The sequence below is a fragment of the Drosophila elegans genome, unplaced genomic scaffold (genome assembly GCF_018152505.1).
Source record: "Drosophila elegans isolate 14027-0461.03 unplaced genomic scaffold, ASM1815250v1 contig_183, whole genome shotgun sequence".
NCBI lineage: Eukaryota > Metazoa > Arthropoda > Insecta > Diptera > Drosophilidae > Drosophila > Drosophila elegans.
The window spans coordinates 9,242,843-9,267,302 of NW_024545550.1; the positions used below are offsets into that span (position 1 = coordinate 9,242,843).

Below are 24,460 nucleotides of genomic sequence, written 5' to 3' on the forward strand. Positions count from 1 at the left end.
CCACCCACTCCATCCTCCAAATTGGGGAGTCGCCGGTTCACGGAAAATAATTTTCTTTTATGGATTTGGTTTGCTATAAAATAGCTGATCTGTTACCCACAGGTGAATAATAATATAATTTACTAACAAATTTTAAATAAAAAATTTACATTTTTTATATCATTGAGATACTTTTTTTTGGTGATGAGTCTTTGATGTACAAAAAAAAATTATACATTAAGAGCTCAATTCTAATAACTTTGGGCTCCTAAAATAGAATATGATCATAATAAAAAAGAACTTGGTCAAATGCAAAAATTAAATCATAAATTTATGCACTAGTAATTATTTAAAGCATAGATAAAGTCATTATTCAGAAAAAGAAAAAGTAAATAAAAACAGAATGAAGTGAGTAAAAATATATTTTACGAAACCTTATAAATCTCGTTAGCCACCTCTCTGATCATACTAAAATCGAATTTTTCTCAGTGCACTGGTACACGCACCCGGGAATTGGGTGTGTTGTTGGAGTTGCGAGAGTGCTGGAGCTTTTCGTTCTGGCCGAATGTGCACATGGCACATAATGACATTTCGCCCGGTCAACGTTTCATGGACATGGGCGACTTTCCCACTTGTGTGCTGTGTGAAGGGCATGGATCAGCATCTGGTGTCCCATGTGCCATGTGCTATGTGCCATGTTCCAAGTCCAAGCGTTCAGCCCACAACTCCAAATGCTAAATACTAAACGATCACCAGTCTTCATTGTCTGGCGTTTGGGTTTGGGTTTGGGTTTGGGTCAGATCATGACAATACGAGTCACGTCTGAATAAGTTCGAGGCTGGCTTGAGCTCCAGCCCTAGCTCCATTTGCAGAGGCAGTGGCAGTGGCAGAGGCAGAGGCAGAGGCAGAGGCACTGCATCATCTGCTCCTCCCCTGCATTTTGCAGCTGGGTTGCACCTGTCGCCGCTGGGTGTGCGTGGGCCGCCCCCATTGTTAATTTTAGGCTCCGAGTGTCACTGGGCGCGGCGGCAACCTAAACGAGCCATGCAAATGCAAATGCCCAGAAAATATTCAACTTTTATTTTCGAAAAAACTACAAAACTACTTTGATTCCTGCATCAGGGCCAGCAAACGATAGCAATTCTTCAGAACCCTAAAAAAGTGAAGAGGAATAGAATAATATATTCAATTGTCGGTTTTTCTTTAGTTTTTTTTTTTTTTTCCAGCCACGCAAATGCAAATGCCCAGAAAATTCCAGAAATGTTGATTTTCGATTGACTACAAAACTACATTGATTCCTGCATCAGGGCTAGCAAGCGATAGCAATTCTTCAGAACCTTAAAAAGTGGATTGGAAATAAAATGGAGTATTAAATTTTGGAAAATACTTTTATGTCCTTACCAGCATATAGGTTCCCAGCGTAAAGGGCAGAAAGGGTTTAGCCTCATACATCAGCGGTTGCTGAGCTCGAAAAATCACAAAGGATATATCCCTCTGGATGGCTGGCGCCTTCGTATGCCAATCATTTATTTCAAATGCAGCCTGGGCCACCTCCAAAGACTGTTAAAGTTAATGAAAAATAAAATTATTAAAATGAAAAGCTTTGGCTTTCCTAATTTACAAGGTTCCAAAAACTTATGCTTGGTAATGTTCAGTTTTAAAGAGCTCGTTTAAGAATTGAATTTGAGCTTGTAAAATTTTAAAACGCAAAACTTAGAATATGGTAAAATTTTAAAAAGTCAAACAAAAGTATACTTGATAATTTTTAATTTTTGAGCAAAGACTTTTAAAGATGTTATTAAAAAGCTTAGAAAAGAAAAACCTATACCAGATAACTATTACCTATGTTTGATTTTTAAGTGGTCTTCTAAGAAAGTAATTAAAGTTTGCAAATCTAAGCAAAATCAGTTAAAAGTAATAATAGGTTAAAATATAAAGCTTAACAAAATAGTTTAAATTCAGAAGGTGCACCTAAAACTATATTTAATAACTTTTAAATATATTATTTTTATTTTAAAGTGAATTTTTAAGAATTAAATTGGAGTTTGATTTAAGATTTGAAGCACTAACAAATTTCACAATTTAGATTCCAATAGATTTTAATGTAGGAGCATATTGTATTATATTAAATATTGCATTTTTCATGAATTTCTATTGAGTTTCCCCCCCAAGCTTAACAAAGGCCTACCTGAGTGTAAACCAAAGTACCAGCAATACACCAAAGCGACAACTGAATGAAGACCACCATCAGGAGGAGCACAAATTTGGCTGCCATTTTGGGATCGAGGGCCGCCGCAGCCATGGTCTCGAAAGTGGATATGGAAATCAATAAAAAACTGGTCACCAACTGCGCGTTGAAGGAGGCATTGAAGGCACTATTGGCTTTCTTCACCATACTGCAAATCATAGTCGATAATCTTGGTCAAAAGTGGCAAAAACAAAAAAAATTCACCTGATGATGTGCTGGTGGAAGCGAATCACTCGACAAAACTCCTCATGAAAACGGGCATCACTTACGGCCTTCATCTCACCCAGTTTCCTCAACTCGATGCACAGCAGCTTGAGATTTAAGGCCGTCTGGAGGAAGGTGGAAATACCCACCATGTCCACCATCAGGATGCTCATCAGATTGTGCTGCGATGTCAGACTGAGCCAGATGTAGAGAAACCAAAACATACTGGGATGCAGATCCATGCGATGCCATTGAAAAGGCCAAATCGAGTGAAAGGGTAGCTTTCCCTCCCCCAGCAAAGGCTGCAGGAAAACAGCAGCACTGAAGAAGTTGACCAGGCAAAAACAGTTCATATATAGGCCCGATTCTATCAAGTAGCACATTCTCTGCCAGCCCAAGACCTCCTCATCCCTCTGATTCGGTCTCAACTCCCGATTGTAGTAGTCAAAGTCCCAGATAAGTTCATCAATCTCGTTGCAACGCAAACGCATGTAGAATATCTTGGTGAAGACCAGGCCCATCTTTTGAACATAGAACATCATTAGTTTTTTTATGATCTGTGAGTGGGTGAAGACACGGTTATTCTTACCCCCGAAATCCACACCAAGTCGTCGCCTATTTCAATAACATTCTTGGACTCTGGCAGAGCGAAAACCATGGTCACAAAAGCATTCATCACATTGCACATGATAAACACATTGATCCAGCGGTACAAAGACAAAGTAGCCAACTTCTTGTTGGGATACTGGCACAGCAAACTGGTAATGGATTAAAAAGATTATCAAGAGTGTGATGGATGATGGATGATGGATACAGCACTCACCTCAAACAGGCGCGGGCATAGTTGAAAGCCAGGCGTGGGATGAGACCAGGAGTTTCCTGCCTCAGAACAGAGCGAAACTCATCCAAGAACTGCCGCAAAAGGCCAAGATTTGATTGATAGCCACCGTCTGCCATTATAGTAAAAACTGTGCTCCAATCCAGCGGCCTGCTCCTTTTATAAAAAAAAAAAGAAAAGAAAGGAATAAGGAAAAGGGTCTAATTACAATGTTTATAAGCAATTGTTTTGCGGGCAACGCCCACACAGTAGATTTCCTTAAATGTTGGCACATTGAGAACACGTGCTGCAAATCGCACTATTTCGATCGATTTTTACTGATGATATATCGCATATACAGTATTAACATATGGACCTTTTGGTCAATCTCTCACTAGTACATCGTTCAGTGAACCCAACTTTTGGCTTCGCGTGACTCGGATGGCCCATTAGATCATCAGCATCATTAAGAACAATGAATAATATATATCGCATAAATGGTGAACTCAGCCGGGCTTCTGTTTATTCACAGTTTTTGAAGCGTATAGCAAAACATGATCATGGCAAAGTGCTCTTCACTCGCTCCACCCAACATATTAAATGGATGTGATGAGTTAGAGGTTCAATCAACCTGGCACATAAACTTCCTGTCTGCATAACTAAACACTAAACTGTGAAGAATGAGTTATGTCTTAATCAGGATCCTGAACACCCGAGGAGCCACCACACAGAGGCATCGATACAAGACCAGCATAAATCCAGTTCCAGTATTCAAATTTGGCCAGCACACTTTCCGTCATAATCCGAATTCCGGATCCCGTGGGTTGGTCAACCCATCAATTCGATCCCATACTGGCTTTGGCTTTGGGTGTCTGGGATGGCCAAGTGGACATCCGTTTTGATGGTAACATGCTAATGCTAGCCACCGTCTGATGTGCTGGACATGGCCATTTAGCAAGGCCATTGGAATCAATCTGGGATTAGACAAGTCGTCCAAGTCAATGTCCCGGCGCGCGTTGCCTGTAATGCTTGTAATAAAGTGTGTTTTATTATAACCCACGGACTAACCATATAATGGCACCATAATGGGCCAGCCATTAAAACAAATTGATATCAATTTCGCTACAATATGTGCACAAGTTGCGTCGATGACTCCGCGCCTCGTCATTGAACTCATGCCCATCCTATCCCGCTCCAAAACCCATGCGATTCCAGCCAGAAGCGAACTGCAACCACATGCACCGCCTCATCCACAGTTGAATAGTTGAATTGGTGGATGGGGATGGGGCCAGTGGATAGTGGATAGTGGTACTAACAGTATAGACCAGTTCCGAGTTGGCAAAGCGCCGTTTGATGCTCTAATTTATACAGTATACTGATGAGTTGACCGCTGTTCTGGAATTGTTCTCCTACGGGTTTGGGTTTCAGTTTGAATTAGAGTTTGGGTTCGGCTTGTTTGGTTTCGTTTCGGATTGCCTTGGTCACGAAAAAAAAAAAAGCTGGAGATCAGAGCACACCTGACCAGACATCAACAATCAGTAACTCACCCAGAAATGGAAATATTCGTAGCGGTTAGCGTTTAATTGAAATGCATTTGGCTTGTTGGCTGTCAATCAGATGTTGCGATGGTTGGATACTGCCCGGAACTTGGTCTCCCAAGGAATGAGGAACGAGGCACGAAGGGTAATGGAGCTATTCGATCTTGGATCTTCAATCTTGGCCAGGATGCACACGCAACCCCACGGCGCTGTCATACGCCACTTTGCCAAGCCATCAAAACCACATCCACATCCACATCCACATTCATATCCATAAACCGCAACACGCAATGGGGATTCTTGGTAATGACTATGTCTCCTGCTACGATTTTAATTATCCAATCCCAGCAAACGAAAGCCATAACAATTATCAGTGTGCTATGCTGAATTACCTCCAATTGACACCTGATTTTAAGTGTCAATTATAAAGTTCTAGAAGGCAATTACCAAACAAATATAAAGATATGAAGTGAGATCATACAAATATAATGTTTATTCTTTAAAAGTATAGTATATAAATAATTTTTATGAAGAAAACTAAACAATAAAACTGTCAATTATATCTATTCACAACTACTAAGCTTTATGTTCAAAATAAAGTTAAATCACTGATTTAATTTAGATTAATATAAGACTATAAAGATATAAAATGAGATTATAAAGATATTATGTTTATTCTATTAGGATTTTATAAAAAATAATTGGTATGAAGACCACAAAGCAAACAATAAGACAATTAATTATATTACAACCATTAAACATTATGCTCAGATTAAAATTTAACAACAGATTTTAAGTAATAATAAAAAATAACGATCGGTCAAAAAGCGTAATGCATGCACACTTAGCGTATCCTTCAAGGATTTATGGAGACTACTAAACTCGCAGCTATTAATCTGTCTGCTTAAATTATTGCTTAACACCCGATTTTAAAAAAAATACTTAAAAACAAAATGTGTGAAGAGCATTAATTACTTTCCAGTTTTCAGTAAACACAAAGATATAAAGTTTTGATATGTAGCTTACAAGGATTTAATAAAAATAACTTTGTGCGGAGAACACTAAACATGGACAGACAATTATTTCTATTACAGCTATTAAATTTTATGGGCAATTAAAAAAAAAAACTAGAAGACAGTGCACCTATATAGATTATGGTTCGACACCTGATTTTAAGTGCCAATTAAAGAGTACAAGAAGTAAGAAAATAAAGATTCTTTGCGCGTGAAATGCATTGATTAATTTCCAGTTTCAGTAATTAAATGGTTGTCAAGCAACTTCTAGAAATTGATTGCCATCTTTGTATTATTTATTTTTCTAAATTAATATAATTAAAATTGCATAAAGTAAAGAATATAGGGCAAGCCATGAACGATATTTTTTGTATACGAGATAAATTAAGAAAATGATAGCAAGGAAATACAAATTACTAAAAGTTCTGTTTAAGCAATCAATTTTATATCTTTTCTCCCCAAAGATCAGATTGAAAGTTTATGTATTAATATTCTTATAGAGAAAACTCTTGTTAGGTTAGACAATACTGTTTTCCTATTACACCACATATCGCAAAATTCCAATGCAGAGATGTTCGACCTGTTCAAAGTTCAAATAATTACCAAGCCCCTGAGATCGGACACTCGCATCCTCTATAAACCGTTATGGACTCTAACTCCACATTCGATGTGGACCAAGTTCGATGAGCGCATTTTCATGTTTATTGCAGAAGCAATTGGTAATAAGTGCGCGACCGCAGACGTGGAAAAAAGAATACATTTCTCAATCGTTATTTATGAATACAATTGCAAGTTTGTTTAGCTCAGCCGGAGGCACACTGCACACTCCACTCCGCCGCCAGCGTATCAATAACTAGCCGCATCTTGAGGAGGAAAGCTGCGAGGAGGGGAGTGGAGTGGCGGGCACAGGAGGAGCACTGCAATCCAAATGCACAGGGAAAAATCTATAGAAATATCAAATTATTAGTCATTAAGTTACTCAACTGATCCTATAAATTTGTTTCTGAAATTATTTATACACATTAGTGTTAGTACTGCTTACTAAGCCAAGACTAACTTCTGTTAGTGACATCGCCCATATAATTATTAATAACCTTTTTGAATAATTCCTATTAGACACAAACGAATCATTAAAGTTGATAAAATAATTCTTTTTTTAATTCTTTTAATATTGTCAGTAAAATTATTTAGCCTTTTAACATTAGCAAATATAAAAAATAGGTTTTAAAAATATTTTGACTGCCGCTATAAATATTTCGACTTGTGTCTTGATCCAGATGTATTTTCCTACAAATTTTCAACCTAATGGGGATACATTTTCCTCAGTGTGCTCATCCCAGACATGAACTGGTTTCCCCGTTTTCCAACAGCAGCAGATCAGACGACTCACCGCAGCCGACGGCCATCCAGCGACGTGTGGCCAAAGTTTGCATAAGTTGGACCTCGACATGGACATGGACATGGACGAGGACATAGCTGTGGATGTGGACTTGGACCGGGACCGGGACCTAGACCTGATGCTGAAGCTGTAGCTGGCTCCTTTTTACAGTTAAAGATTTATGGATCAGGCATGGCTAAATGGTGAGCAGATACGCGGCAATTGTGTGTGGGTAACGCAATGCTAAATCGACCACAAATGTATTCAAGCCAGATAGATAAGAGCCTAGAGGAGCATGGCAATTCAGAGATTCAAATCTCCTACTGACACACAAATACAAATTCGAACATTGAGCGTCAGAAAACGCAGATAGACATAGTCATAGTCATAAATGCAAGAAATAAAACGATCGAAGGCCCATTTTCGAGAACTGAATATGGGGTAAATGGGCCGGCGTTAATGTGGAGTATTGTAGCAGCAAGAAGGCGGGATCATTGGGTATCATTAGATGGAGATCTACGAAACTAAAACTTTCTAAATGACGGGCGGCAACTTAAGCGGCACCAGAACAAAAAAAAAACCAAAACTGTAAATGCAGCCAAAGCAAATAGTTGCAGCCGCGTCGCCAACTAAAGTATAATTATTGGCCAGACGAGATGGGAATAAATACGAAGACTGCAGATTGTCGACTGCAAACTGCAAACTGCATACTGAAGACAGTCTTCAGGTTGGAGTCTCCAACTGGGAAACTGCACGTACGCAGCGTCGGCAAAAAGGAGATGCCAATATTTCTATTTATTTTTCTATATGTTTTTTGTCTATTTGTGTGGCTGCAATGCTTAACTGTTTTTAATTGAAACCAGTTTCTGGTAATTGTCTTTTTGGTTTGGCTGGCCCGAGACCGCCTTACTATATATGTTATAACTCTATAACTCGCTTATGTCAAACAGATTGGCTGTGTAATTCGAGGCAGGCCCCACAACTCCATCTTTTCGAAAGTTTTCACTTGTTCTGGTGCACGGATCTCCGGATCTTTGGATGCCAATGATCTGCAGATCTTCAGATCTCAAGCTCTCAAGCTCTTAAAATCCCAAGAAATGCAGCTGCGCACATCTCGAGCGCAACTAAAGCGAGTAAATTGTCATAAATTGAGTTGAACCAATGACAAATGACGCCTTTTTTTCTTGGTCCAAAAGCTTTTATCAAACTGGAGCGTGAATCTTGGCAAACGAAACGAAATGAAACGGTACTTGGGGATTCCTGTCATTTCTACCGCCGCCGACCACACGGCGTATGTGCGATGCCGAGAACCTGTCCCAGTCTCTGTTAATTAGTCTGCAGTTAGATATCTTCGCCTTCACACATCACAACACAACTATATAGAAAATCACTTGGCTGGTTGTACAATTTGTCAAAACACACACACTACACACTACACTCTACGCTCGAACTTATACTTTCGAGATATAAGAGCGTGGAGTTGAAAAGAAAACTCGTTTAAGAGCGTGTAACCACCACATCTCTCCATATCTTTTTCCACGAAACTCTGGCGGCTTTGGCTTCTTTGAGCTGCGATTGCTTTGGCAGTCGCTCCACCGACGGCGACCTTGATAGACGTCTCCAGCGGTTTAGAAACACTTACTACTTAGTAGTAAGAAAGAAAATTCCCAACACAAAACCCAAAATAAAATCCGCAGTCGCGAAATCCGCCGCTATCTTCGCTTTCTTTGCGGCCAAACAAAGAAGGAAAAGAAAAACAAAAGAAACCGAAACGAAACGAAACGAACGAAACGCTACGAATTTTCTAAAAACAATAACACTTATCGCGGCTCTGATTGTTTCTGTGTTGTGTTTTGTGTGTTGGCACGAGATGAAGATGTTTCAAAAATGCTGAAAAACGTGCAAAAAATGTTGCCAAAGAAATGTGTGAAAATGCCAGCAAAGTGAAGTTAAGCAAGTTAAAGGCAAAACAGCAACACAAAAAAAAAAAAGAAACCGCTTAAGTTTATGTGTGAAAAGCAATCCTGGGAGGTGCATCTTGTCGGGAAAATTAACGGCCAAGGGTGTTAATTTATTCAACAATTTCCAACGGGCTCTGCTGTGAGTAAAACTAAAGATTTTTGTTTGACATGGAAAAGGGCTTTAAGTTGCCCTTGGCTCTCGGGTTAATCAGACCATTGCCAATTGAGTTTAGGTCACTGGGCATGGGCACTCTCCCAAATTGAAAATCTTTTTTTTTTTTTGGGAGAAAGTAATTTGGTGAAAAACAACAACCAAAATAAAACCACACCAAAACCAAAACAACGGCCATTGCACTGCCGTAATACGGTTTTAACAACTGGCCGAAACCGTTGGCCAACTGCCAACTTGGCCCTAAGTTGGCCAGCCCAAGTACATATTAAAGCACATTAAGGCGGCGAGCAAATGATGCGCTCCCCTGGCCACAACAATGGACTTACACAAAATAATAAAACTAACAGCGGAATAAATTTGGAATTTGTTATTATGCCGGGATGATGATGCTCCAGAGTTTTCTGCTCTTTTCTGCTGCAGTTAGCGTGTTCTAAGTGTTAAAAGTGAGCCGAGTGTGACGTCGACTGCTGCACTCGGAAGTGTAGCAGCTGCTCCGGCCAGACAATGGGTTTATCTGCCACCCGGAGATGCAGGCAACTCCAAACTCCAACTCCAATAACTCCATGGTCGGTGCATGTTCATGTGAATTGAAATGGCCAGGTTAGAATGCGTTGTGGTAATTTCTATACCGCTCGCAGTGCACATAGGTTTCAAAGGGTATGCTAAACTTAGTGGCGGCCAACGTTAATTTACCTTAATTAGCTGTGTTAATATATCACAAATACAAACTTTATAGTTTGAATTTAAAAGACTCAACTCCCAATCCAATCTACACAAACATTACTTATGTGAAGCACTATTTTTACATGTTCATTATTAGTTAAAGTTTACCTAAGTTGTGAAAATAAATAAAACTTCAAAGAAACAAATCTAATGATAATGATCTTTCACACAAATTGAAAGTTATTTTTACACCACATTAGAAAGCACCACACTCGAATAGACAAATAAGTTTAATGCTTACGATCGGTTTTATAATGAACCCTTTTAAAAAGTTAAATTTAGCTTAACTACTGTTAAAGCAAATAAATGTGATTGCTAAATTGGCAAATTAAAAAATTAGTAGAAAAACAGATAAATATAAAATGTTGCTCTAAAAAATTATGGATTTTCAGTTTAATGTGAAGAAATTACTTTCTAGATGCAAAATATAATATAGTTTCTCAAAACATAAGTTTAAAAGACTAATTGCTTTGGGAAAAGAATTTTAGAGCATGAACTCGAAACTTGATCAAACATTTTTTAAAACACTTTAAATAAGTTTGTTAATATTTTTACTTATTCATTGATTGCTGAGAATTCATTTATTTAGTTAATAAGTTACCAAAGCGACCAGAATTTGTCATCTACTTTAAAAATGTTCAAGATAAAATTATCTTTAAACACAGAGTTCTTTCTCCAAATCAATAATTTCAAGTTCAACTTTTGAATTTATAAATAATAAATCTATTAGATCCGCCAACGGCTTTAAGCACAGCCAAAACCAATGGTTATTTATTAAGCCTGTATAACTTAACGCTCCGTTGGGCAAGTCCACTAAATTCAAGGGGTATATCCCTCGTCGATCCAGCTGATCCCTGGGCATCTGCCACTTGTTTATTATGGTTAAATTTATGCACAGACTTAGAACAATGCGCACACGCTCTTTCGTGTTGCCCAATAATTAATGATCGCGTACATGGCGGCGGATGATGGGCTGCAATGGGCTGAAATGAGATGGAATAGATGGAATATGGCTAATTTATGCAGTTGGGTTCAATTACCTGTTAATTGAGTTTAGTCGAGTGCGCAAGAGTCAAGACCCTGCACAGGTGCCCCATGGAGATTCGTACTATAGACAGCACACTACAGAGATTCTACAATCTGCAGACCACATAAAATATAACAGATCTCAGAACCATCAGTTCTTCTTCTTCTCTTTTTGCTTGCCTTTTTTCCCAGCGTCATCAAAATCGCATCAGTTTCAGTTGGTACGAGTATGGCTGTGACTTTTGCTTATGTTGCAGTTGGAAAACCGAAAAGCAGGTCAATACTGCCATTACATTCGTTTCGAAAATGCAGACATGCCGAAAACAACCGAAAAAAGCTAGACAACCTAAAATCAAACCAAAAGCCGAATAACTAAGGCAAAGTCGTAAACAAATCGAAAAGAAAGAGAAATAATAGAAATGTTATTGTTGTTTATTTTTAAATGCCATAACTGTACAGCAAGTGGAGTGATAGATGGCGATGGCGATGGCGATGGTGATGTCGATGGCCATGGAGTTGGCTAAGCTTTTAGATGGATGGTGATTATGATGGTGACTGGTCAATCAAAAGACTTAGGCACCGAACTTTAGTGTTACTGTTGCTGTTCTACTGCGTTTTGTAAAGAAATTTTACTTTCAAATTAGGCCGCAACTGTTGCTTTTTATCGCTTTCTTCTCTCATTCATTCATTCGCGCGCACATTATGCCTCTGGATATAAACCTCTAGGTCTAGCTTATGCTCTAGCTCTAGCTCTAGCTCTACCCATCCCACTCACACGCACCCGTCTCTTTTGTTCTTCTTTTGAAGAGCCCAAAAAAGCAAGATTAGTAGAACTACTCGTTGATATGAACAGTTACGAGTCCCCAATAATTTTTCTGTGGTGCCGGTGTGCTAGAGTTGTTTTTGTTTTTGTTGTTGTTTTTTTTTTTTTCTCTGCTTGCTGTGTGTGTGAAATATTTATGTAAATTGGCCTGGCCGAAAGCAGCTGCTAAAGTGCAACTGATTAGCGGTATAAACGGGGTGTTCTAAGCCAAGTGCAGCTAGCTTTTGGTAACGGTAAACGCAGCAGCAGAAGCAGCAGTGAAATAACGTTTTCCCACTGCCACCGCAGCGACGCACTTGATCCAGTGCAGCATTATGCCAGCTCCTCACCTTGTGTCCCAACCAATAAGTATACACTTGCCGCCAGAACGAGTTTTAATTGCAACATTTGTTTAAATGTTGTCCGTTAGCCGTTGGACAACAACAACAACAACAACAACATCAACTACAACTAGCAACTAGCAACAACTGGATGTAGATGTTGCTCCAATTCCAGCAAAACGGACCAAACAATTTCTGCCTCATTAAGCTCGGGGCCCCCAAAGAATGTCAACTTACTAGTAGCTGGTTTTGGTTTTGGTTTCGTTTCGCTAGCTACGAATTTGGACATATTTTTAATTAATTAGTGGCTTTTTTTTCTCTAGTTAGCAGCTGCACCGTAGAATCCCCCAGAGTGCGTTGCATCCCGCTATGGTGCTGTTAAGATGCGGCTCCAATCCTTACCGCTGCTCCTTCAGCTCATTTTCATCCTCTTCCCGCCTGTCACGCCCACTTCGGCGCCCCGACCGCCCACCCATCCGAGGGTGAGGAGCCACTATACTGCCACCGCCAGCGAAGATAACATCGAGGATCCACTCATGCCGGCCAGTTTGCTGCTGGAGGAACTGCAGCAGACCAACGGGCAACTCATCAATCTGACACGACATCACGATGGCGATACCTTCCACACGAGCGGTGAGTTTTACACTTGGCAATAAGTTGAACACAAAAGAAAAGAGGGTCTATTATTTATGGGGACTTAAGAAACTATATGGCCACTGGCCACTGGCCACTAGCTCTTTTTAATATTTTATTTAGTTAGCAATAAATTTTGTTTTATTTCAATGGATAGATGTTAAAACGAAATTTTTTTGTTATTGAAAGGTGCAATTGAAATCTTAAATAGTAAAATCGTTAATAAATAATTTATGTGGATACGAGGAGCTTAAAATAACAGATCACTATATATTTTGCTGCTAACCAAATTTAAAAAAATTTTGGGTTTTTGGCTTTTAAATGAGAATGATAAGAAATCTATAATTTTTTTTTTGTAAGTTTTAGATTTGCGGCCTCGTAAAGTACTTCATAAAATCCTTTACGGGTTTTAATGAACATAATATTTCATATCTTTAAATTAATTTTTTGTTTAACATAAATTGAAATAACTATTTTATTTTGTTAGCTTTTTCTTAGTTTATTTTAGCTTGTTGTTTTCATGTTGTAAACTTAAGTTATTTTTAATGAATGAACCATTTGCACAACTATTAAACTACATAATTTGCTTCAATGCATTTAATGGCTTTAGTTATATTGATTTCCAACTTAGTTGAAGTGCCAAAGACTTGCTTATTTTTGCAAATGCCAGGCCAATGTCACTGTCATTGGCCAGTGGCTAGTTGCCTTGGCATGTGGCATCTTCGGCTGGGTGATGCGGCGTTTTTTTTTTTTTATTTTTCCGTGGTTCATCCGCTGACAGCAGCATTAATTTTGCCCGTAAGGCTTGGTCTCGTCCAGCCGGTCTTCTGATTAGCCGTCAATCGGCTGATGTTGATGCGCTGTTGTGAAGTCCCAACTCAATTCATCTTAATGTTTTCTCTTTGCAGGCCTGAGCAGCGCCTGCAATGCGGACACCTGCATCGGACTCTCGAGCGGCACAGCTTCGCTGGTGCGCCAGTCCGGCGATGGAAGCGGTCAAGTTGGCCAGGGTAAGCAGCAGCTTAGCATATGCAACCTGTCACAATTCAAGTGAATACCGCCCAATCCACAGATGGACTCAATCCGGCGGCCTCATCTTTGGCCGGCGGTCAAATGGAGCTCCTGACCCGCCGTCTTAAAATGCAAAAAGGTCGGGGTCAACTGGAAAACTCCCATTCGAATGGCGAACCGGGATGCACATGCAAATGTCTTTCATATCAGAGGGCCTATCGTGAGGATCTGGGTATCTGCGTGGACGACATCCATGGTGAGTATGGATTGCGGAAGCCCAGCAGCTCCAGCTCCAGCTCCAGCTAATTCCGAGCCAAATTGTGTGCTCCATTTCGCGGTGGGAGTCGCTCCCACACGTGTGTGGGACACCTTCCATCCATCCATTGTTTTGTCATATCCCAGCACAATGGTTGCCCAACTGAAAAATAAAAAATAAAAAAAAAAATGAAAAAGAAATGCTGTAATAACAGCTACTGAAATTGTGCAGGGCTGCAGAATGAAAACGAAACGTGACGCAAAGAGGGAAAAAATGTTATTATTATTGAACAAATCGCTTGTTTCCCCGCTGCTAATGAATGAAAGGAAACTTTCGCCGTCGTCGTCGTCGTCGTCGTCTGCCAACATAAACAATCTCAGCCAACTGCCATTTGGGGGTCTAACTTGGGCTTGGAATCCGACTCGAAGATCGGAATTGGACTTGGTGTTGGAATCGGAATCGGACCCCAAGTCGGACCGAAAGAAAGAGCTGGGCTGGCCGGAAAAACAACACAGCACAGCACAGTACAAATATGTTGTAGTTTCACTACCGTTTCCCAATCGTAATTGATAAGCGTCGATCGTTATCGTTGCTATTTTTATGCGCCATACTTTCCCACACCTAATCGTTTCCCATTTTTCCACCCATTGTTATAGAGTGCTCCCTGTCGCCCTTTGTGAGTGGTTCCTCATCGGAAAAGATCCCATTTGTCTTCCTGCCACTTAAAGGGCAGATCATCTATCCCAGCAGGGAGATCAGCTTTGCCAGTGAGTAATTTATAATGTTTTTAAATCACTCCTTGTCCATAAAACCCCAAACTGGTTGACTAATTACCCATTTCTCAGCCAATTTGTTGACAATTAGGATTAAATAATACACAACAGTTGGTAACTAAAATTGCTTAAGTAGTACAGGTTTTTAGGAAAACAGGTTTCTATAAATTTTATACGATTGTTTTATTGAAAAGTATTATATTGGACATTTTTATAATTTGTGAAAGTTAGTAAGAACTTTATTATTATTTACATGTATGTTTAACAATGTGTCCAGTTTTTCAGCTTAACATTTTTATTTTAATTGAATAAATCTAGTTAACAAGCCAAATATAAAATGTATTATTGACAGTGTTATTATAAGTTGTGAAAGTCTTTGACTCAATTAAAATTGAAAATTTAATAAGTTTGGTTGACATTCCATTAAAATACAATGTTTATTTTATAGATTTTGTGAAAGTCTTTGACTCTATTAGTAATCATTTTATTGTTAACAATTTTTTTAACTTTATGTCTTTTCCAAATTTTCAATGCCATGGTAAATATTAACCATATTTTGTATAACTTTTATTTAAAAGGCATTCACACACCCGTTTGCGCTGTAACCGGAGCTCAGTACCTGGGTTCCAATGGCTGGTCGGACCTGCGAAATCCCATCGATACGGATTATCCGTTCCGAATGTTCCGGGACGAGGGACGCAGCTTCCTGTTGTGGCTGGGTGAGGCTGATCTTCGCCAGAAGATGCAGGGTCGTATGATAGTGGTGCATCTGGTGTGCCGAGATATGACGGTGGCCATGAATGCCAGTAGTCATGTCAAAGGTGAACCCCTAATGCCGCCCAGAAATGTGCACTCACCTTGTGTTGCCTTCCGTGTGAACGGTAGTCCCGTGAAGTATGCCCACAGTAAGTGTTATTTAGTACAACAAAGTAAAATATAAAATATTATAATAACTAACCCCTTTAAACAGATGTTCCCGAGGTCTTCTTCCAGCCGGCCAATTCCACAACGCTGGCCTCCACTTCCGATGGCATGACCATGCGGGAATACGTGGTAATTGGGATCTGCAGTCTTCTCCTGGGTCTCATCTATGTGGCCTCGGTGTTCCTCTATCTTTACATGAAGAAACGCAAGCGTCATAGCTCTCGTCATTCGTTGGACAACCTGACCAATGACATTAACTATCCCAAGAACGATCAGGTCACCTATGGAGCACCTTTTAGTCGAGTGGGCAGCATCTACTCATCGAACAGCATGGGTCTGGGCAATGGCAATGATTCCAACACCCGCACCAGTATCGGCAGTCTTAAAGAGGACATGGGAATCGTGAAAAATAACCCCCTGCTGCAACATTTTCCACAACTGAGTGAAAGGGAGCATAATTCCGGTTTCGCCAGCGATATATCTAACTCCAATTCGGAATGTGAAATGGAGGAGAAGATCAAGGTGAGTGTGTTATATATTATTCTTTACAAATTTAAGAGTAAAATGTATGCGTTACAGACATCTGTTCTGGTGCATCCCCAGTTGAGTAAATCACCTAAACCAGCGGGTGGAACGGATAATGCCGCCATGGATGTGGATGACTTTCTGCAGGACAATGAGTGCCTGCCCGCCGAGAATGTGGCCGTAATTGATGAGCTCATGAGCGAGGAAAAACTGGAGAACCTGCGTGCCATGGTCAGTGGCAATGTGCGCAAGAAGCTCTACTTCAATCCGGCTTATTTCGAGCCTCATCTACTGGCGGTAAGTTTATTTTAATAAATCTAAGACTCTAAATATACACCATTAAATACATTAAATTTTATAAAAAATTGTATCTCCTTATCTAAAAAAACCTACAAATTGGTATAAACGAAAATCAAAGCTAAAAATTTTAAATTTAAAGTTTTTATAAAAAAACTTTAATCCATAACTTATCTTTTTTCTTCATTTTCCAGGAACCCCCTCAAGCTGCCATTGAGTTTCTGCAGAAGATCCGCGAGGTCATCGCAATTGCCAAGTACAAGATGGCTTCGAAGCGCTACCAGCCCTCGCTGAACATTATTCCCGAGGAGCTGCAGCCGGATTCGAACTCCAGTTCACCCACCATGTTCAACATTCCGCTGCAACAGAATTTATCCGCCAAGGGAATGGGTGACAAGCGGAATAGCATTGAACAGTGGCTCCAAAGTGTGCCTAATTCAGATGCGAGTCCGTCGCAGAAGACCCTCGATAGACAAGGTCAAGTCCCAACCACAAAGAAGGGTTCGGGATCACCCAGCAAGGGTTCATTGCGGAAAAAGGAGATAACAGCACCCAAGGAGCGACCACCACCACCGCCGATGCAGAAATCGAAATTGGAAGAGGCTTCGGTAAAGTCCTCGTCACCAACAACGGCTCCTGGTTCACAATCCAGCCGAAGTCCCGGTAAAAATAGTCCGGAACAAATGCCCAAGCCCAAGACTCCGGTGGGCAACAGCACCTATGACGGTTTCTCTGCCTTTTCCGTGGCCGCCAATGTCTACGGATTTGCCGAGACCGGTGGGGAGATCTACAATAATCCCAAGTTCATGTTGGCCGATTCTCCGGCCGCCTCGTTGCGCAGCACCTCCAGTCGCTCCAAATCGCTGAGAAAACGTAGTGAGGTATTGGATCAGTTTGCCGCCGCCAATTCCACGCCCACATCCCTAACCTCCTTCGATCGACAGCACTATAATATGCTGCGCAATATGAAACCGGCGGAGGTTATATATGATTCGCTGAAACGCGAATATGCAGCTCATATTCCCACGCCCGATTATGATAGCACCATAGAGAAGAGGATCAAGGATATCTATAGTAGCACGCAGAGTAGCATTCCATCGGTACCAACGCCGGATTACAGCTCGCTCAGTCGCAAATCCTTGAAACAGTTCCAGCCAGATTCACCGATTTACAGGCGAAAGTCGCCGCAATATCTGATTGTGGACTACGAGACGGATAGCTTGGAACGGCTGGAGCCCAGCAAACGCAAGAGTTCGCACTCCTCCAGTTCACCATCCTCGGATGTGAGCTCCCAACTGAGTCCCAGTCTGAGTACAGCATTGCCTCTTGAGGAGGAAATGGAGATCAGTCATACGGTCTACGATCGCCTCGACGGATTTCGCAAGGAGGGTGAGATGAAGAAGCGTCTGGCTGCCAAGCACCAGCATCCACATCCTGGCCAGCAGCAGAGGCAGAAGGAGGTGGCCGCCCGGATCAAATACGACACGCCCTTTCGGGGCAGCATGACCATTGAGGTGGAGCACGAGCCACCCTCCGATCTGGAGCGCACGGATAGCGATCAATTCGAGCCGGATACCCTGGATCGCAAGCCCAAGAAGCAGAGCTTTTGCGACATATCCGCTTGGGATGGCCATAAGCAAATGGATGCGGACTTCAGTCAGATCAATTCTCTGCCGGATCTGAGTCGCCAGATGAGTCCTGCCCCCAGTCAGGCCATCAAGCCAAGGACCGCCTCCTTTATCCTGCGATCCAGTAACTCGTTTAGAAATCTGAGAGAGATCTACGAGTCACCTCTGGTTGCCCAGGAGAACAGCAAGTATGAGAAGAAAGTGGAGAGGACGCCGGAGGAGGAGGGTAGGATCCTCACGCTGGAGGCCAAGCACTCACGTCGTCAGCGTTTGATGGAGACCTCACCCACCCACTCAGTGGTGGACATCACAAAGGTGAACAAGACCACCATCACGATTTCATCACCCAAGGCGGAGGAGAAACCTCCTCCTTTGCGGCCAAAGGTCAATCAACACTACTGCCCCCCTTTGGTGCAAGGCAAACGCCCACTGCCACCACCTCCGCCGCCGAACTTATCACCGGAGAGCCAGGCACCCGATGAAGATGCCTACAGTCTGCACAGCGAGATCACCGAGGTCACTGGGATCTCGGAGTTCGAGAACTCGTGCAACAACACCATGTCCAGTGCTATATCGGCCACCACCGAGGAGAGAACTCACACAAAGGGTTCTAAGAATTCCAAAACATGTGGCAAATCCCAACAGGATGGCCAGGAAGACTACGAGGGGATGTACAACAAAAAGATCAATAGTCTGCGCAACGACTACAGTCTGACCAAGTATCTCAATCGACGCAAGAGTCAGCGGGAGGAGGCCTCCAAGGCTGGACAGGATTCCCCAAAGGACGCAGTCGAACCACCCGAGTTCAGTAGCAGCAATAAGAACCTGAAAGAGGTGGATCTAGCCCAGTTTGATGCCCTTTCCATAAGCTCCCGTTCCAATCGCAGCAGTGGTCATCTTTCGGAGCGCACCAAGGAGATGTATCGCAATGCCGGAGTGCCCGTGGGCATAGCCTATCCCCAGCGGGCGGCCAGCAGTTCCGGCGGAACTCCCACTGCCGGCGGAAATGTACAGACCGTCTATCGATGTGAGATCGAGCAGGCCCAGCTCACGGCCGGAATGCAGATTGCCATTGGACTAAAGGATCGCGCCAAGAAGGCCAAGGATCTGAAGAATGCGTGGCGTAAGTTTGTGACCATGGCGGCTAACAAGTTTAGTCCCAGTCAAAGTCCAGCGCCAACTTATGGCAGTAAGAACGCAGCTGGATTCCTGGAGGATGACAACATAGCGTCGATCATCGAAGATGCTGCCCAGTCCGCTGGAATGGGGCAACCCGGTAGCCAAACCTACTATGAGCAGCGTTTCGGACAACTGGACAGCGGCTACATGAGCACCGATTCCACGGAGCTGTACAAGCGAAACGTCTACGATAGGTACAACTTTAAGATGCTCTCTGGCCGGGGACAGATCATTCGAGTGGACACCATCGAGGACAACGAGGAGGAAAGCGGTCCGAACGACAGCCGATTCGAGGATCTCGAGCATATGGTTTCTCCAAGTCACAGTCGTCGTTCGCCGGAAAACATGGCTGCTATAGCCCCTGGCGACCTAAGCGATGCGGATTCCGACAAAACCCTGACTCGATCCCACTCCCAATCGAATTCGCAGGAGCACAATGTGCGGGGCAGCACCACCACCATGTCGTCCTACTCCTCGGATGAAAACGGACGTGGTCGCAGCACCTGTTGCGGCTCCTCGGAAACGGACGAGGAGACCAACGCGGAGGACATGTGGGAATCCGGGGCGGAGAGCATAGAAACGCACTCCGTGCTCTACAAAATGATTAGGAAAAGTTAGTTAAACAAGATTATATATAGCTAATAGAATATATAGCTAGTTTCTAGGGATGTGCAATACCAGAAGAAAGACTTCCGTTTTAAGATTAAGCAACGCAATAGCAACAACAATCAGTGCAATAACTCGGAGATTCTTGCCAAACCACAAGGTGCAATTTAGATAGATCTAAGCTAGCTGATAATCTTTAGAGTCTAGTAAAAAAAGAAAAACCCTTGGGAACTGCATCCAATACGCAAAGTGCAGGTACCAACTGAGAAGAGTGAACGGAATGGAAACGAACCCAAGCCCTAAGAAATCTAAGTGCAATCAATCATCTTATTATATCGTTTAGTATCGTAACGGATGCGTATTGTGATAAATGTCAGCAGTCTTGGGCCGGAAATGTGCAATCTTAGTATTAGTTTCAGTGTAAATGGCTTAGAGTTAAGATATACGTAATAAAACTTTAAATTATGTAGACTAAACAAATGGTTTTTTATATTTACAAATAACTTGGTTGGAAGGTAGCCTACTTTTGGGTAAATATTTTATAGTTTCTTTAGGCAACAATATAAATAACTATTAAATTTCTTAAAAAGCGATAGCCAAAGCTACAACAATTAAGTGCTACAGAGCGGGATACCCCTGATATTTAATGGTAGGTTTATTGATTTAATAAAATGAACTTGCAAGCTCATGTTTTTAGGGAAAAGCCCAGAAGGAATTTTAACCAAGATTTATGACTAGCTCATTGTCCATGTCTGTTTTTTGATTACAAAGCCTATCGTTAGATTCGTCAGATTACCGAGTAATGGTCAATCCAACCACAATCTATGGCTAAGTTTGATAAGGTTACTCTATAAATCCAGTAATTGCGCTGCGTTTGCGGTCAGTTGCTCGAAAATGTCACGGATTTTGGTCGCGTTTGTGGTGCTTCTCGGAGTGGCCAGCTCCCTGGCGGATCCTCTTTACCGGAACGAGGTGGTTGAGGTTCCCAAGCTCGATGGACGCATTGTCGGTGGAGAGAACACGAACATCACCCACTATCCGCATCAAGTGTCGATGAGATATAGAGGAAATCACCGATGTGGAGGCGCCGTTTACAAGACAAACATTATCATCAGTGCTGCTCATTGTTTGAACACGTTGACTGGACCGGAAAATCTAACAATTGTGGCTGGCTCCTCGAACATCTGGTTTCCCACGGGACCGCAACAGGAGTTGGCTGTTCGCAAGTTCATCATTCACCCGAAGTATCGCACACTGAACAACGATTACGATGCGGCCATTTTGATTCTGGATGGCGACTTTGAGTTCAATAAGGCAGTGCAACCCATTCAGTTGGCCAAGGAGCGTCCGGAGCACGATACTCTCGTAACGGTGACTGGATGGGGTACCACTAGCGAAGGAGGCACCATCTCCGATGTCCTCCAGGAGGTCAGCGTGAATGTGGTGGAGAACACGCAGTGCAAGAGCGCCTATTCCATCATGCTGACCAGTAGAATGCTCTGCGCTGGGGTCACCGGCGGCGGAAAGGATGCCTGCCAGGGCGATTCCGGTGGTCCACTGATCCACAACAACGAACTCCTGGGCATTGTCTCCTGGGGAACGGGCTGTGCCCGCGAGAAGTATCCCGGCGTCTATTGCTCCGTTCCGGATGTTCGCGACTGGCTACTGGAGATCATCGATGCCCAGTCTGATATTGGCAAAATTGACTTTCTGTAAATAAAGCTCTTAAATATATATATTTTAAGAAAGAATTACATAAGGAGATTACCCATGTGCGGCATGCTAAAGTCGTATATTGTTTGTTTGATTACGGTTTTATTATTGTTGCCAATTCTGATTTAGTCAAAATTAACTTCCTATAAATTTTAAGTCCTGAATATATCTAAACATAATGCTATAGCTAGCTTTCTTATGACCTCCAAAATTACATAAGAAGATTACCAATGTGCGGCATATTTTAGTCGATAACATATAGTAGTATAGGGTTTGTTTGATTACGATTTTATTATTGAATTAGGTAGCTCTATCCGAGCGTTGGCCACTTGAAGATTAGAAACGGAAAATGTTTATTGCGCTCCGGCAGCGGCGATTGTTTCTTCGATCCAATCCACCAAACTGGCCACGTAGCAGTAGACGGTGGGGTAGTTGGGCCGGGCACAGCCTCGTCCCCAGGACACCAGACCCACCAGTTGATTGTCGATGACCAGGGGGCCACCGGTGTCGCCTTGACAGGCATCGCTGCCTCCTTGAGTCACGAATCCGGCACAGATCATGCGATCGGTGACCTCACCCGTGCCGTAGATCTGGGTGCACTGCTCCGAGCTCACCACTGGCACTTCGGTCTGCTCCAGCTTGTAACTGGAGGGTCCCCATTCCTCGCGATATCCCCATCCGGCTACGGTGGCCAGTCGACCCACTGCCGGTCGCTCCGGACGGATGCCAATCGAGCTGATGCCAAAGTGGGTGAGGTTCAGGGGAGTGTCCAGGAACAAGACCCCAATGTCATAGTCAACGACGAGGGGATCGTAGCTCGGATGATGGGTCCAATTGGAGACGGGGTAAATGAAGCCATCGGTGCCATTGCGGGTATTTGCACCAGCCACAGCCATGAGTTTAGTGCCCTCCGGTAGGCCATGAAGACACTGGGCACTGGTGAGCAGTGCCTGCTCCGAGATGATCACTCCGGCACACTCGTGCTTGTAGCTGGACTCCTCATCCCGGCGATAGCGAAGGGACACGAGATACGGATGCCGGGCTATGTCTACCGTGGTGCCATTGATTATCCTGCCCTCCGGTTGGCCTGCGATGGATAAAACGGAGGAGAATCCAATGGCCAACAACAGTAAGGGGATGCACATGATCGATTTGCACGGACGTGAGGTTCCCATCGAACTGAATAAGTTTAGCAAATTTTCACCTTACCAAACGGCATTCAATGGTCACATCGATTAACTTAATGGGCGGTGCTCGAGATATCTCCCGATAGCAATGCGAACCCAGGGTCCGGCCAAGATAATGTCATTCCAGAGGCGATTGCCTCTTTGTTGATGGACTGTTTTTAAATTAATCTTAAAGTACATTTAAACTCTTTTTTTAACTCTTCTTAAAGCAAGTAAAAATAAGAAAGTTCTTAAGAGTTGCTCAATGAATCATATTTTCCTTTTGGTAAGAACTACAATTTAGATTATTATTAGGGCGCCATTTATTTATAGCACGGTATAAAACTTGGAGAGTGAAGAATTCCCAAACTATCAGATTACGCTTGAACTTTGGTCCACTCTAATAACATTCAGCTAACTGTTATTGCGCTTAAAAGCCATTGCATACTTCTGGGGGTTTTGTTGTTATCACTTTAAATTGGCTTCAATTTCTTGAAAGTCACTTAATCTTAATCCAACTGTCCAAGGTTGATCTAATCAATTATCATTGGGAAAGATTAACAAGAAACGGTTAGATTTGGAAAACCCCTAAAGCACGTGGGTTAATCAGTGAATTTATTTACAATATAGTAAAGTTTCTTTAGAGCTGTGCTAGCTTGGCATCGATCCAGGACCTGAGGTAGGCCACATTGGCATAGACGCCGGGATGGGTGGCCAGGGCACAACTGTTGCCCCAGGAGACGACGCCTTGGAGCACATCGCGCACCACCAGGGGTCCTCCGGAGTCACCCTGGCAGGCATCCGCACCACCCACTCCCCGTTTGCCGGCACACAACATGGACGCAGTGATGCGGTAGGTCTCATCGCCGAAGTTTTCGTAATCCTTGTCACACACATCATTGCTCACAATGGGCACATCGACGGCGAGCAGTTGGTTCGAGGATGTTCCACCTGGTGAAGTGGTTCCCCAGCCGCTAATCTTGCTCACAGCCCCTTCAAGTGGCTGTTCCGTGGCCATCTTAATGGTCTGGATGGTGAAGTTGTTAAGGGGCAATGGCGGATCCACCACGAGAATGGCAATATCGTTGTTGTAGGCGAACTCCGAGAAGTACTCCTCGTGCATTATGATGTCCTTGACATTGGTGATGACGCCATCCGAACCAGTTTGATAGTTTGTACCAGCCACCACCTTATACTGACTGGGCACCGTGCCAATGATGCAGTGCGCCGCTGTTAGGATTTTGTCCGCGGCAATGATGGAACCACCGCAACGATGGCGGTAGGCATTCTGAGGCGTGGTGATGCCCTTGTAACGCAGCGAAATCTGGTAGGGCACCTGGGCAATGTCCGTGGCATAGCCACCCACTATGCGGCCACCGCTCTTCTCGTCCTCCTGATGGGGATTCTCCTGGAGGGGAAGACCCTGCGTCAAGGCCAACAGGCAAGCCAAAAAGGCCAAAAGGCAAACCAACCAAGAGCGCGACATCTTTGCAAAGCCACGCAGAATCGAGAACTGAGGGCCCAAACCACTTGGCCAGCAACTACGC

The 24,460-nt window shown here is 42.8% G+C and overlaps 5 protein-coding genes across 8 annotated transcripts; 2 read left to right on the forward strand and 3 right to left on the reverse strand.

The window, feature by feature from the left end:
* Nucleotides 1-1,265: 1,265 nt before the first annotated feature.
* On the reverse strand, nucleotides 1,266-4,401 carry LOC108144298 (odorant receptor 47b). The gene is made up of 7 exons (XM_017268984.1): nucleotides 4,317-4,401; nucleotides 3,255-3,425; nucleotides 3,021-3,189; nucleotides 2,432-2,952; nucleotides 2,168-2,375; nucleotides 1,381-1,539; nucleotides 1,266-1,316 (listed from the first exon to the last, which is right to left on the reverse strand). Exons 2-7 carry the CDS (start codon nucleotides 3,386-3,388, stop codon nucleotides 1,266-1,268), a joined length of 1,242 nt encoding a protein of 413 aa, XP_017124473.1. The 5' UTR covers nucleotides 3,389-3,425; nucleotides 4,317-4,401.
* A 4,378-nt stretch (nucleotides 4,402-8,779) lies between these two features.
* Nucleotides 8,780-20,510, forward strand: LOC108144834. Of its 4 annotated transcripts, none has more exons than XM_017269972.2 (9): nucleotides 8,780-9,277; nucleotides 12,526-12,835; nucleotides 13,744-13,845; nucleotides 13,908-14,102; nucleotides 14,759-14,869; nucleotides 15,454-15,780; nucleotides 15,846-16,321; nucleotides 16,379-16,621; nucleotides 16,816-20,510. In XM_017269972.2, the coding sequence occupies exons 2-9, from the start codon at nucleotides 12,586-12,588 to the stop codon at nucleotides 20,044-20,046; spliced, it is 4,935 nt and encodes a 1,644-aa protein (XP_017125461.1). In that variant the 5' UTR covers nucleotides 8,780-9,277; nucleotides 12,526-12,585; the 3' UTR covers nucleotides 20,047-20,510. The 4 variants fall into 4 exon arrangements, with proteins under 4 accessions (XP_017125461.1, XP_017125463.1, XP_017125462.1 ...); XM_017269974.2 differs by having other exon boundaries at nucleotides 16,403-16,621; XM_017269973.2 differs by having other exon boundaries at nucleotides 12,530-12,835.
* A 393-nt stretch (nucleotides 20,511-20,903) lies between these two features.
* Nucleotides 20,904-21,768, forward strand: LOC108144318 (trypsin delta). Its single transcript, XM_017269019.2, has one exon. It carries the CDS (start codon nucleotides 20,929-20,931, stop codon nucleotides 21,748-21,750), a length of 822 nt encoding a protein of 273 aa, XP_017124508.1. The 5' UTR covers nucleotides 20,904-20,928; the 3' UTR covers nucleotides 21,751-21,768.
* A 246-nt stretch (nucleotides 21,769-22,014) lies between these two features.
* LOC108144320 (trypsin eta) lies at nucleotides 22,015-22,967 on the reverse strand. The gene has a single exon (XM_017269021.2). The coding sequence runs from the start codon at nucleotides 22,920-22,922 to the stop codon at nucleotides 22,101-22,103; it is 822 nt and encodes a 273-aa protein (XP_017124510.1). The 5' UTR covers nucleotides 22,923-22,967; the 3' UTR covers nucleotides 22,015-22,100.
* A 586-nt stretch (nucleotides 22,968-23,553) lies between these two features.
* LOC121466836 (trypsin zeta) lies at nucleotides 23,554-24,399 on the reverse strand. Its single transcript, XM_041707369.1, has one exon. The coding sequence runs from the start codon at nucleotides 24,397-24,399 to the stop codon at nucleotides 23,554-23,556; it is 846 nt and encodes a 281-aa protein (XP_041563303.1).
* Between the last annotated feature and the right edge of the window lie 61 nt (nucleotides 24,400-24,460).